Source organism: Cucurbita pepo, chromosome 19 (genome assembly GCF_057944985.1).
Source record: "Cucurbita pepo subsp. pepo isolate OVF chromosome 19, ASM5794498v1, whole genome shotgun sequence".
Taxonomy (NCBI): Eukaryota; Viridiplantae; Streptophyta; class Magnoliopsida; order Cucurbitales; family Cucurbitaceae; genus Cucurbita; species Cucurbita pepo.
In genome coordinates, this window is record NC_141816.1 from 8673541 (window position 1) to 8687923 (window position 14383).

Consider the following 14383-nt stretch of genomic DNA (forward strand, 5'->3'; position numbering starts at 1 on the left):
GCCACTTACTCATCAACTATACATCACACGTGGCAGCGGCGGTGGCAGTGGCAGACATCCACCGCAACCCCCCATCTATGGTGCTTTTAATGCATCATATTTTACTCAACTAATTACTTAATATTCCATATAATAAATATTAACTAAAATAATATAATTTAAATCGCTAATAACAATAATATCATCAATTTCTTTATTAATTTAATTATAATGAATTGCGTCATAAAATTTAATAAGAATTTATATTCAAAAGATAGCAAATTTTTCGATTTCTAGTTCTACGTAGGTATTGTGAGAAGTTTCAATAATTAAGTTATAAATCACATTTAATCATAATTTTTCTTTTCTTTTTCTTTTTTTATTTAATGTATTATTTTTCTCTCATAAAATTATTTCGATATTTTTATCCACTCAAAACTATCATTTCTATCTATTTTAATTTAAAATTTAAAAAATTATTGAATGAAGTAATGAAAATGTCTTTTTTTAAACGGCTACATTTAAATATTAAAATTAATTATGACGGATTATCTGTAATACATAAGTACATGAATGAATCGATACTACATTTAAATAAGAACAATACTGAGAATATGATAACTAAAAAGATGTAACAAAAATTAAAATTTTTTGTTTCTCAATCATAAAAAAAAAAAGTTAAATTGGGTCGCGAAAAGCAGTTCTATATTAGATGACGAACAATTTTTTAAATGTATTCGAGAAGTAACTATCATTTTAAAAAAAAATTATTTAAGATGGAAAAAAAAAACTTTGATACCTATTTAGTGGTTTAAATAAAACGTTATTTATCCATTTATTTAATTAAAGTAAATTAAATAGAGAAATAAAGAGAAACATTGAACAGTCAAACATTCATAAAAAAGAGAGGTGTAATTAAATGAAAGAGTAAAGGGTAAAATAGGAAGAATGAAAATTTGCATGCAGAAAGAAATAAAGAGTAAAAAAAAACCGGTCAACACGTGGCAGTGACATCCAAGCTATTTATGTCCGTAACAAATTCCTTTCCCCTCCAAAACGCCTCTGTTTTCTCTTCTTTTGTAAAGAAAAACCCCTTTGTTGCAGAGCTCAGAGATGAAGCTGCCGATATTTGTAATCCCTCTGGTCGCCGTTTCTTGTCTTCTTGCTGTCTTGGGTCCTCAGTTTTCCTCCGACTGGACCAGTTTCTTCGATAAACATGCTTCCGCTTGGAGCTCTGTTTCTTCTCCCACCGAAACAGAGGATTTTCGTTCCAATACGACGGCGGCGGTCAACGACTCTGTTTCAAACCACTCTATTTCCTTTCCTTTTTCTTCTTCTCCGCCGCCTCTGCCGCCGCCGTCGTCGTCGTCGTCGTCGTCATCCACACTACCACCGCCGATCGACGAAAAACAGAGTCTTCCACAGCTCCCAGTAAGATTCTCTTTCGTTCTTCCATTTGCTCTGCATGCAGAGATTTTCAAGGGCAGATTAGACAGTGAACTTAGGATCTTTTGCATGCATTTTTCAATAATTAATTAGCCCATTAAGGGGTTTTCGTTAATGGGTTTTTAATAATGATGACTATCGTTGACTGAAAAACTGTTAGTTTAGCTGATTTGGAAATGTATTAATATCTTAACAGAACATGACGACAGTCAACGAAGTTTTGGAAGAAACCGCCATTAATGAAGGGAGAAACGTTTCGTCTGAAGGTAATTATGAACCGGCGGTGGTGAAGGCCAGAAAACAGAGGGAATTTACAAAATTGGAAAAAATCGAAGCTGGGCTTAGACGAGCACGAGCCGCCATTAAAGAAGCCAAGTTCCTGAACCAAACCCATGATCCTGATCTTGTTCCCTCTGGTCCGATGTATTGGAACGCCAAAGCGTTTCACAGGTTAAATTTTTACATTTCTGGTTTGATATTTTCCCCTGTTCTTGCCAAAAGTTTCAGTTTCTTGAATAGGATTATTGTTGGGGGAGGAGTCGTCGGCTAGTAAAGGGGTCGATCATGGATGTATAAGTAAGGAATATATTGGTACGAGGCATTTTGGAGAAGCTCAAAATAAAGCCATGGTGGGGTTTGCGATTACTAACATGTATCAGAGTCATGTCTGCCCATGTCAATAAAACCCTCAAATATGGAACAAAGAAGCTGTGAGTCTCGAACGTGTTGTAAAAAAGTGACTCAAGTATCAAACAAAAGGTGCCCCTTGTTCAAGGGTTCTAGAGAAAGGAGTCGAGCCTTGTTGTGAGGCTGCTCTTGGGCTCCATAGGCTTCAAGAGAGGCTCTATGGTGTACTCTGTTCGAGAGGAGGAGTGTTGGGACGTGAGTCCCACATTGGCTAATACATCTCCATTGTCATGGCCCCATGAGGCCTTGGGAAAGCCCAAAATGAAGCCATAAGAGCTTATACTCAAAGCGGACAATATCGTACAATTTTATAGTCTTTATTCCGGGTTGCTTAGGATTTCCATTAATGTTGATTGCAGGAGCTACTTAGAAATGGAGAAGGAGCTGAAGATCTTCGTGTACGAGGAAGGAGAGCCTCCCCTGTTTCACAATGGCCCCTGCAAGAGCATTTACTCGACTGAAGGCAACTTCATCCACGCCATTGAAATGGACACCAAGTTTCGAACCAAAGATCCCGACAAAGCCCATGTCTTCTTTCTTCCTCTAAGTGTTGCCATGCTCGTTCAGTTCGTCTATGTTCGTGACTCCCATGACTTCACACCGATACGACGCACAGTCGTCGATTATGTCAATGTCATTCGAACCAAATATCCGTTCTGGAATCGCACCCTTGGCACCGATCATTTCATGCTGTCCTGCCATGATTGGGTGAATATCAGCTAACATGTTCATAATTTTGTTCCTTAACAATGTTTCTCAGTTTGTCGTTTGATCGTCGTTTGATCGCAGGGGCCGGAAGCGTCAAGATCGGTTCCCCATTTGTACAAAAACTCCATTAGAGTACTCTGCAACGCCAACACGTCCGAAGGTTTCAACCCGTCAAAGGACGTTTCCTTCCCAGAAATCAACCTTCAAACGGGTTTCTTGACCGGAATTATAGGCGGCCCATCTCCCTCCCGCCGCCCAATTCTGGCGTTCTTCGCCGGCGGCCTCCACGGCCCCATAAGGCCTATTCTAATCCAGCAATGGGAGAATCAAGACAGCGACGTTCAAGTCCACAAATACCTCCCCAAGGACGTTTCTTACATCGACATGATGAGGAAGAGCAAGTTTTGCCTCTGCCCGAGCGGCTACGAAGTTGCTAGCCCTCGAATTGTCGAGGCCATTTACACCGGGTGCGTTCCGGTCCTCATTTCCGACCACTATGTCCCTCCGTTCAGCGACGTTATCAATTGGAAATCTTTCTCGGTTTCCGTCTCCGTCGAGGACATTCCCAATTTGAAGACGATTCTCAGTGGGATATCGCCGAGGCAGTACCTGAGAATGTATCGGAGAGTGTTGAAGGTTAGGAGACACTTTGAAGTCCACTCTCCGCCTAAGAGATTTGATGTGTATCACATGATTCTTCATTCTGTGTGGCTTAGAAGACTCAATCTTAGGGTGCGCGACCGATGATCTCGGCTTGATCGGACCGGACCACGGTGGAGATTTAATTTGTATAGGTATTTATAGTTTTTTTAACAAAATTTGTAGATTTATTAAGGTCAATATTTGGTTGAATTGAATGCCATTCGTGATTATGATCACGTTCTTGAGTTTAATGAAAACGAAGTGCGTTTCAACGAAGTTAGATCGAATTTGGAATGAAACCAACTTGATTTTAGGGTTTAACATTTGTGATTGAGAGATTTGCATATCTATGTACATTTACGAGCGTTTTTGAGATCTTATTAGCTACAATTATTATATCACTAAGGTAAGGGATACGTTTTTATCTTATACTATCGAAATCTCGACTTTGAAGTTGTATTTTGACCGTCCAATTCAACCCCTAAGTTTGTCTTTGACACGGTTGCTCCTAGTTTTACTAAGATTATCGTGGTTGCTTCTAGTTTTACTAAGATTATCGTGGTTGCTTCTAGTTTTACTAAGATTATCGTGCACTCTTCTTGATGTGTTAGTTGATACACCGTTCATTATGACACCTGTCTTTATTAAGCCACTTATTCATTAATTTATGATAATTAATATAATATTGACTTTTGTATTCATTAGGCCTATGTTCACATAATCACCTAAAATAGAATTTATCACCAGTTGGTGTCGAGATTGTTGAAGTAACACCGATGTCAATCATACTTCGATTGAGCAGTGAGGCAGTGATTCTCAGAGAACACAAAACAGCACTGGTGGGATCAACACACCAAGAACGGCTTCAAATAAACGTGGGATTTGTTCCTCGTACTTCAAGTTTTTTAAGGCGGCTAGTTCTAAGTCCACGGTTAATAGACTAAACGCATTTTAAAACTTTGAGTGGAAGCTTAGAACGAAAATCCTAAAGAAGATACTAGCGGTGAGCTTGGACCATTATAGTGTCTCTTTTTTGTCTCTTCAAAGTTGGTTTCGTCTATCCGTTGATGAGTTCTACTTGTTCAACAGGTTCACCCTTCCATATGGTGAGTTCCCTTTCCACTCGATCATTATCCCATCTCATTCGAATGGTATGAGATGATGATGATAATGATGATTAATGTGTTTTTCATTTTGAATTCATTTGCAACTTTGTATCTTACATCGGTGTCGGTTTTGGCACAGTTCTCGGATTAATTTTTTGTCCGAAAATGATCGTCATTCTAAGAAAGAGCTTCACCTATGGGGTTCTAATGTCATCTCAGCCAACGCCATCACTATGGGTGTGCATGTGGTTTGACAAAGACATCTGAAAATTTAGACTCAGTTTAATAATCATCTGCAGATTAAATTTTAGTCAATAGAAGCAATATAAAAACCAATAAATCACATTGAACTGACCACATGAATACAAGGAATATATTCGTTTGTAAAATGGTAACGAAAATTAAAAGATATTTTTCAACAGTAGCAGTACCTAAATCATTCATCTGGGCTCCACTTACTGATACATCGTTGAGCTTCATCAAAATAAACTTCATGTTTCACCACATTCCCAGCACAAGTGTTGCGTTGTGTTCGTGTTCGTGTTCGTGTTCGCGTTCATCCTTGTCATTACTAGTTTCTTACTAAGCTTCATCTGCTTCACTCAGCTCTCTGGTCCATTTCCTCATTAAAATCTCGACCTCCATGGCTAAATCGACATAAACAAAGACGGGGTGGAGCGGATACCAACCTTCAGGAAGTGCTTTTGCTGGTCTTGGACTTGGACTGCTGGGAATCATCAGCTAGTTCAGATTCTGAACTAATGGCTATATTTCTCATTCCATCCTCCATTGCTTCCATAACTTCCTTCTCCATCATCTTCCCCTCGGAAGTTCCGGGATCCTGAGATGGTTCCAACAACCGAGGCACAGCATTCAGCCATGGATGAAGCAGGCATTGCCCTGCAGAGGGTCGGTTTTCTGGAACAAAATCGAGGATTGGAGCTAGAAATTCTGCCATTTGAGTTGCATCTTGTTCGTTGAAATCATACTTTTCCATCAGAACTTTGTTTAATGGCCAGAAACGTAACCTTCGGATGTGCCTCAAATTGCCATATCGGTTGAAGAAATCTCGAGAATAGCGACCGCCGAAAGCAATCTGAAAATGATTGACAGTGCAAAAGTGTGTGGTTATGCTAGCAGAAATTTTCACAAGGCTCAGAGGAACAATTGATTACCTTGCGTGGCATCATTCCTAGAAGTTCCATCATCAAAGCTAAGTGGTCCTGGAGCACAAGAAAATATTGTTCTCACAACATGAATACTTTGGAAGGTATCTACAACTCATTAATAGGAAAGCAACTTCAGAAAAGTCTAAATCAATATATATAGAATGTCTCAGCTATGCACCAGCGCATACAAACAAAATGATTATGACAGCCCCAAGAATAAGGATCACACCATTAGTTAAACTACCATTCTAACAATGACAAACAAAGAATTGAAATAAAAATTCTAAGCAAATTCTCTTAAACACATTCTACAAAACAGGAGAATGAGATATTGTCTATTGCGCACGGGTGGATTTTTAAGCACAAAATTCAAGAACAAAACGTTGCAAAAGAAAATTCTAGCTAGCAAAAACAAGTTGAGATTAAAATATATGCTAAGCCAAGTATGGCAATGTGGAAGAGTTTAAGAACGTGTAAACAAATTGCAGTAACAAAGCTCAAAGAATGGCATCCAAACCTCATCTCTGTCAAAGTTGTCACCACTGTGAGGGTCAAAGAGTACATCACCAGTTGCAAGCTCGAAGCAAATGCAAGCAAAGGACCAAAGATCTGCTGATGTAGAATACTTTGATCCAAGGATAACTTCGGGGCACCGATACTGTCGAGTCTGAATGTCATTTGTAAACTGTTTGTATGTCCAACATGCATTTCCAAAATCAACCAACTTGCAATTCAGATCCACTGAAGCCAATAACATCTTCTTTCTCAAGCGACTCCCTTTCTTGGCAACTTGATTTTCTTCGCCACCGCCCTTTGCTCCATCAGCATCAGATGATCGATTTGTACTGAAAGAACTAGTTGATTTTTCCTCTGTAGCACCAGTGCTTGATTTCGCGTTAGGAGATGATTCAGTGGTACGAGATGTCTCTGCATTAGCATCAGCCTCCGCAGTCATTTCCTTCTCCACACATCCCTGAGCAGCTTGCTTCGCCTTTCGTCGAATGTTTCTCTTGTGGTGTTTAGTAAAATCCCCATTTGATAATTTTATGTCTTTCGAAATCCCACACTCCAATGTTGCCTTGTCCTTGCTAGTTGGAAGAATAAGAGGGGTGCCAGATTTTCTGGGATCCTTTGATGGGTCAATCATCGAAAGTAACAGAATATTTTCAGGCTTCAAATCAGTATGTATAATAGAGAGCTGTTTATGCAAGTAATCCAAACCAACCAATATATGAAAACATATCTCCTTAACCATATGAATTGGTAATCCACGGTAGTCAGTATACTTGATTAGTGTCAATAGATTATCCCCCAAATACTCAAAAATCATACAAACATGCTGCCCATTAGGTCCAGAATGCTTGAAATGATCCAAAAGCTTCACCACACATTTCTTATCATCAGCGTCTCCGTCTGCAATCTGTTTCAAGATTGTAATCTCATCCATAGCTGCCTCAGTATAGTGCTGAGCGCTCTTCTGTACTTTGAGAGCCACATATCGCTGAACATCATAAAATCAGTTTAAATTTTAAATACACAACCTAAATTACTCTCATCTTCTACTTCCTACTCCCAAACGAGGCAATAAAACAACATCCTACCATCATAGTTTCTCAAGTAAGTGAAGTAATTAAAAAAGAACAAGAAGATTTCGAGTTTTGTATACCTATGTTGAACAGGAAGATCGGAAAGAAGCGAGACTAGAACAATAAATGGCGCGAAGAAAAAAGAGAGGAAGATAGAGAAATTACAGAGGATTGGATGTCCCAGGCAAGCCAAACAGTGGAGAAATGGCCCCAACCGAGCTTGCTCTGAACCACATATCTACCATTCTTGAAAGTGTCGCCAATTCGAACGGCGTGGTAGCCTCCTCGCCGGTAATCCTCAGTTCCTTCGTCCTCTGAGGTGTAATCGCTGCTATCGGTCTGATCCTCGTCTTGCTTCTTACTGTCCATCGCTGTCCTCGCCTGCCATGCGAGTTCAGGGTCAACCAACTCCCGAAGCTTCCGATTCACTCGGAAATTGCGCCCGATTCAAAAAAAAAATCCGAGAGTTCTTCGCCGAAATTGAAGGATAAGAATGTGATTTTCAGAGGCAGAGGCCGAGAGAAGAAGAAGAAGATTGAAATTATTGGGAGTCCTCGGTTTTGATTACCGAGAAGATGGAGAGCTCCTTTTCTTGTTGGCCGCTCTGTCGAATATGATTTTTATTTTTTCTTTTCTTTTTATTTTATTTAATTTAATAAATTCAGGTGTGGAATTTCCAGCCTGGATAATTATTATTGAATTTCTGTAAAAAAAAAATTGGTACAACAAATTGTGATCTATTATCTTCCATCTTATTTTAAAATTTATTAGTTTATTAAATAAAATTTTGAAAAATTAAAATTTTATTTTTCAACACTAATTAAAAAAAAAAGTCTTTTTATATTAAATTTTAAATTATATAAATTTATAAAACATTTTTGCTATTATTATTTTTATAGGTATCTATATTCATTTTAAAATTTTAATTTTTAATTTAAATCTCTACTCATTTTAATAAAAATAAGTATAAATATCTTCGAAAACAATATCACAAATCTTAATAAAATCATTTTATATTATATTATATATTTATTTAAAAAATCATTTGAAAACACACAAAAATTATAAATAATAAAAAAAAACTTTATTATTTAAGGGTAAAGTACAATTTAATAAAGAAATAATTTCTTTTCACTTTATTTTTTATTTTTTAGTCAATAATAAAATAAAAATTTTGAGATTATAATGTGTAACAGCTCTAAACACACTAATATCTTAATTATGAAAGTTAATTAAGCTTTGCTTTACACTCCAAATGTTTTAGATGTACTTTTATTTGGTAACATTAAATTAAAAAATGCCCAAGAAAAGAATATTGGAAATTGGTAAATAATTATCTTTGGTGAGGTGTCATCATCATAAGACAATATATCTTCATTTTATTTCATTTATACACTTTAATATTAAAAACCATTATTTTTTCTTATTTATAATATATCTATATAAATTCAACTCAAATCTCACCTTCTATTATAAATTATAAATAATTTATGAATATTATAATTAAATAACTCGGGAATATGGATAATTGAATCCTCAACTTATGGGTAACTAGTATTCTTATCATGGATTAAGTTATGAAATGAGAAATAATAACTTCGATCCATTTGTTGAAATGAGAAATAATATTAAGGTGTTTAAAAAGTCCGATAACTTGAAAAGTTTGATCAATCAAATCGAATTAGATTACACTCATTTGAGTTCGGTTCGGTTAGATTCAAATAAATTAAAGTTTTATACAATAAGTTTGGTTCGTGGATTTCATTAAAATTATATCGAGTTGAACCGTGTGAACTCGAATTTATTATTAATTTTTGAATTAATTATATAATTTATGATTTTGTAATTAACTTTTAAACTCAATAAATTTATTCAAACTATAAAAAACATGCCGAAGCCTTAAGTCTCAAATTTAATTATACTATATATTATATATTATATGGAAACATATATTTAATAGTCACATCTTGTTTATTTTTATTTTTATTAATCATATATCACATATATTAAATATGGATCATTTGATTTTTAAATAATTCAGACAGGCCTGGTAAAGGTTGGGCTCCGAAGAGGAAACCGGGCTAAAATCTTGGCCCATTTGTTCGAAAGGGCTCGGTGGCATTATGGTGATTAAGTTATAATATAGGGGTAATCAAATGAACCTTAAAGTATAGATATCGTTTCCCTCTTTCAGAACTCATTTCTAGGGTTTCGGCGAGCAAGAAGAAACAGAGGAGTAGACACAGCAGCCGCCACCATGGTGTTGAAGTGAGTCTCTTTAATCGCTCTTTCCGATTCAATCTTGAATCGATTTCAGTATTCATTTCGAGTTTTTCTTTTAATCGATGATTGCATCCGTCATGGCGAAATAGAGGATCAGTATGGCTATTTGTGCCTTTTAATTTAACTTTCAGTTCACTGTTGGTGCCTGAAGATGTATTGCTTCGAGATCTCTAGGTTTTTGTGTAGGTGAATTTGATTTGTAGGTCATTAGTTTTAAGAAGTAATGGCTTATGAGAATGTGAAAACTTGTAGTGTTAGAAATGCGCAGTTTGTTTCTACCTGATTCTGAAGTACAATCCTGGTTTTTTTAGGACCGAGCTCTGTCGATTCAGTGGCGCGAAGATATATCCCGGTAGAGGAATCAGATTTATCCGTGCAGATTCACAGGTAATAAACCTGCGCGGCCGTCGATTGTGTTTTTGTTATTACTGGATAATCATATTTGTTTCTTATCTGATGACATAAACTTACCTGCTGTTTTTGTTGCATACTTGTCTTGATTGACTAGGTTTTCCTGTTTTTAAACTCCAAATGCAAGAGGTACTTCCATAACAAGCTGAAGCCTTCTAAGCTCACCTGGACAGCAATGTACAGGAAGCAACATAAGAAGGTAATGGGTCAAATATAGCTCTTGGATTCATTTACTTGTATCTATATTTAGATTTTATCATATCCTGTCCTCTCTGTTGGGTCTGATTATGTATGGGTAGCTTTGAAACATAATGATTTTGTGTGTGGTACTATTAGATCATAATTTTTCAAACAACTCAACGGTTCTCAATATTTGTTTTCTAGAAGTGTTTTCCCTGTTATTTACATTATCATTCCCCCTTGGCCTTTAACCGGGATTTTAACCAAATAATTGTTGGTTGTTGAATGTTTTTCATTCTTTTTTTTCCGGTAGGACATTGCTCAAGAGGCTGTAAAGAAGAGGAGACGTGCCACCAAGAAGCCATACTCAAGGTCCATAGTGGGTGCTACATTGGAGGTTATCCAAAAGAAGAGAGCTGAGAAGCCTGAGGTTCGTGATGCTGCTAGGGAGGCAGCCCTTCGGTATGTGATTGTTCTGAGTTCGAATGTTTCTTAATGATACAGGCGGAGGCATGGAATAATTTCTTAATCAATCATAGTTATGGATTAAACTAAAATTTGTTAATTGTTGTTGTGCTGTAGGGAAATTAAGGAGAGAATTAAGAAAACAAAGGATGAGAAAAAGGCAAAGAAGGCAGAAGTGATGGCCAAAACACAGAAGACACAGACCAAGGCTAACGTTGGTAGGGGGGGAGCTGCACCTAAAGGACCAAAACTTGGCGGCGGCGGCGGCAAACGTTGAATTTTCCATGCTGCAAGCTAAGAACAGTAGTTTACGAGTTTTTATGCTCTTTGAAATAGCAAAACCTGAGTAAAAGATAATGTTCCAACTATTTTCGAAATTTTGTATGGATCAATTATTGTGCTTTTCATTTCATCTTGCAGTTACGTTGCAAATATCAGAATGTTGCGTTTTTTTCTGATAGTTTATTACTTGATTATGCATGACTACCCGAAAGTGCCTACTTCTTTTGGTGTTTATGAATTTCCATCCAAATTTTATTTGCTTTGATAAGCTTGAATTTTCTGATTATTGGAAGTATTAGTTGATTTTGTGGTAGGGGAGCTTTGTTCTTAAATTTTGCTGACCCAATACTGGGAGTTAAATGGTTCTGAACTGTTTGATTTAAGTATAGCAACCACATTATATTATTTTATATTGCTATATTTTATTACAAATTAATTGTTTAATAATCTATATGATTTAACTTGCATGTTCTTTTGTTGAATCAAAATTATTTAATAAAATTTCCGGATTATAAGAAAATTTGAATCTATCAAAATTTCAAAAATTATTTAAAACTTGATAATGTAAAATTGAACATTAAATTTCTAATCCAAAATTTATGGATAAGAAGGCAAGTGAGCAACTTGAGAACAAGACCAGGGTGAAGGAATTGAAGAAGCTGATATTTGGTCGACATTTTCGACATTAAAGATGTGATTATTCCAGCTCCGAACGCCCTCCGCCGTGCTCTCCGCCGCCTCTTCCTCGGAGACGGTCATGTACGCCATCGACCCGTGATTCCTTACCGCTTGTTCTCTTAGCATGCTTCTTAGTTCCCTCACCTACTCCAACAACATTGTACATCCAAAGATCAAAATGACAGATTTGTGCATGGAAATGCATGGGCGGAAAAAGAGAAAAAGAGATAGAAACCTGTTGTTGAAGGTCAAGTTTTTCCATAGAAATGGCGTCAAATTCTTGTTTGAGAGTGTCATAGAGATGCTGAAGCTGCTTAACCTTTGAGCGAGCTCTTCTATTCTGGAACCACACCGCTATCTGCCTTGGTTGGAGTCCAATCTCCTTTGATAGCTTCATTTTTCTCTCAGGTTCAAGCTTCACTTCCTCTTGAAAGCTTCTCTCCAATGACTCCAATTGATCCCGACTGAACCTCTTCTTCTTCTCATCCACTCCTCCAACCCTACTTTCCTGAGCTTCCATGCCCAGTCTCTTCGTCTCTGTTGTCTCTACCGCTCATTAAACCCGATGTTAAGAATACGATTCAAATATTATATCTCTCAATTCGGGTTGAAGTAATCATGATTTTATGTTATATCGTAACAAAATGATCATCCTGTGTTCAAATGGATCTTAATACTATTCGTTAACGGTTAATCTATAATAGCCCGAGCTCATTGACAGATATTTGTCCTCTTTGGCCTTTTTCTGCTCGGCTTCCCTCAAAATTTTAAAATGCCTATGCGAAGGAGAAGTTTCCGCACCCCTTGTAAGGAATGTTTCGTTTCCCTCTCCATGATATGGGATCCTCACATAATTTTACACTAAAGAGAGAACGGTTAAAAATATAACTAAATTAAGAAAGATCGAACGGGTAATAACAAGAAAATGGGAAGAGATTTCGCACTATAAGATAAACCGGGTTGAAGATGTAGATTATATTCATGTTAAGTTCTTCAAATTATATTCATGTTAACCTAACCCAACCCGAAAAGCTAATCCAACACAATCCTTATAATTCGGGTTGGGTCAGTTCGGTTTGTTGGGTTTTCAAGTTTAATGTACACGAACAAAATGAAGAAGGTTGAGGGAGTTGGGATTTACCAGGAAACTGATCCAAACTGCAAGGATAAAGCAATGCAGAAGAAGATTGTGGAGGTGGAGGAACATAGTGAGGACTGAGATCAGACCCATTATAGGAGTCCATGTGTTTGGATCAGAGGATCAAGAGAAGATGGGAACTACAAGGGTTCGATTCGAAGAACAGAGGAAGTTCGTGTTTTTAAGCCTATGCGGATCGAAGTTGGGACGAACTTTAGACTTGTTGGGTTCTTTATAGAACTGGATTGTTGTTTGAAAAGTGGATGAGAAAAGGAGAAAGAGAAAGAGAGAGAGAGTTTTAAATGAAGTAAGATAGGCGTGGGAAAGTGAAGGCTGTCAGTTAAACAGAGGCATAGGAAGAACAGGAGGATGAGTAGCAGCAGGATGAGTTATGGGGACCATAGATATCAACCGCATCCCCCATGGATACACACATTTCAGACCAATCCCTTTTGTCTTTCTTGGCATTAATTGGTTTACAAAGCATGCAGCAGTAGTGGAGATGAAGAACGAGGGGCTTGGAGTTTGGTCAGATTGGGTTTGCGATTTGATAAACGTTACGATGGGGAAAGGTCGGAGCAGAGATGAAGATGGAAATATAATCCTAGTTTTAAGTGACAGAGAATAATTTTCCTTTCGTATCTAATTTTTCTTATAATGAAAAATCTTCGTCAAATTCAAATGTGAATCCTAAGTCTCATTAGTTAAATGAAATTGTTCGTGCAAATCAGCAATTTATACAAGATTTCGTATCGTTATCTATTTTATGATATAAATTTTTCTCGCTATAGGTTAGACTTACAATCACTCCTTTATTGATCTCTCATCGAATTATGCAAAATCTCGTTATGAGTTTTAGTAATAGATGATAAATAAATAATTAATGTAGAGTGGGTTGGGGCCATACTAAAACTGGGGGCTGCTGGCTGCTGGCTGGAAGAGGGCTCCGGGATGGGTCAGAAGGAGGAAGAGAGGTACACAGATTATAGACTGAAGCCCTAAAATATGGTGAATATTAAGTAGAAGTTTTCTGTAGACAATGTTGAAGATATACGAGCTTTTAACTTTGTCGGAAATATATGTCTAAATTTGTTGAGTTAGGTAAGCTTCTAACTTTATAAAACATCTTTATTAGTAAGAAGTTTTCGGGACCAATAAAAGTATAACTCGGTATAAACACTTCTACTTTGTCTATAAAGTATTGGCCGACAAAACGTGTCGTGTAAAAGGTTATGATTTGAATGGAAGGACAGAGAGAAACAAAACAAGAATGGAAGAACAATAATCAAACAAGATCAAAAGTGGGAGGGATATAATTTTGTACAAAATTAAACCTAGAACTGAAACAAGAGCTATGAATGAAGATCAAATGGGGCAAAAGGCATGAGCTGAAATTGGTGTTTGGGAGTGGCATTTATAATGTCATAAATGGATGAGAGGCTGACCTAAATGATTTGCATCCAAAAACAATATACAGTAATGCTACTCCACGCTACACCAACTGCCCAAAATATTTTAAATACTTTGAAAATATATAAAATTTTATGAACTATAGAGACTAAATTAATACAAATCTATAAAAACGACAAGAAAAAGTAGTGTGGACCAAAACGTGGTAAACTC

General features: G+C 36.8%; 4 protein-coding genes across 4 annotated transcripts; 2 read left to right on the top strand and 2 right to left on the bottom strand.

Moving 5' to 3' along the window:
* Window positions 1–1042: 1042 nt before the first annotated feature.
* On the top strand, window positions 1043–3738 carry LOC111781825 (putative glycosyltransferase At5g03795). The gene is made up of 4 exons (XM_023662537.2): window positions 1043–1410; window positions 1622–1875; window positions 2472–2820; window positions 2902–3738. The coding sequence occupies exons 1-4, from the start codon at window positions 1093–1095 to the stop codon at window positions 3565–3567; spliced, it is 1587 nt and encodes a 528-aa protein (XP_023518305.2). The 5' UTR covers window positions 1043–1092; the 3' UTR covers window positions 3568–3738.
* A 1156-nt stretch (window positions 3739–4894) lies between these two features.
* Window positions 4895–7930, bottom strand: LOC111781521 (uncharacterized). Its single transcript, XM_023662168.2, has 4 exons — window positions 7489–7930; window positions 6255–7238; window positions 5744–5791; window positions 4895–5664 (listed from the first exon to the last, which is right to left on the bottom strand). Exons 1-4 carry the CDS (start codon window positions 7690–7692, stop codon window positions 5260–5262), a joined length of 1641 nt encoding a protein of 546 aa, XP_023517936.1. The 5' UTR covers window positions 7693–7930; the 3' UTR covers window positions 4895–5259.
* A 1527-nt stretch (window positions 7931–9457) lies between these two features.
* On the top strand, window positions 9458–11122 carry LOC111782326 (large ribosomal subunit protein eL24). Its single transcript, XM_023663186.2, has 5 exons — window positions 9458–9591; window positions 9918–9993; window positions 10115–10216; window positions 10511–10659; window positions 10780–11122. The coding sequence occupies exons 1-5, from the start codon at window positions 9581–9583 to the stop codon at window positions 10937–10939; spliced, it is 498 nt and encodes a 165-aa protein (XP_023518954.1). The 5' UTR covers window positions 9458–9580; the 3' UTR covers window positions 10940–11122.
* A 350-nt stretch (window positions 11123–11472) lies between these two features.
* On the bottom strand, window positions 11473–13008 carry LOC111781655 (putative homeobox-leucine zipper protein ATHB-51). Its single transcript, XM_023662341.2, has 3 exons — window positions 12764–13008; window positions 11858–12168; window positions 11473–11766 (listed from the first exon to the last, which is right to left on the bottom strand). The coding sequence occupies exons 1-3, from the start codon at window positions 12864–12866 to the stop codon at window positions 11542–11544; spliced, it is 639 nt and encodes a 212-aa protein (XP_023518109.2). The 5' UTR covers window positions 12867–13008; the 3' UTR covers window positions 11473–11541.
* Window positions 13009–14383: the final 1375 nt, after the last annotated feature.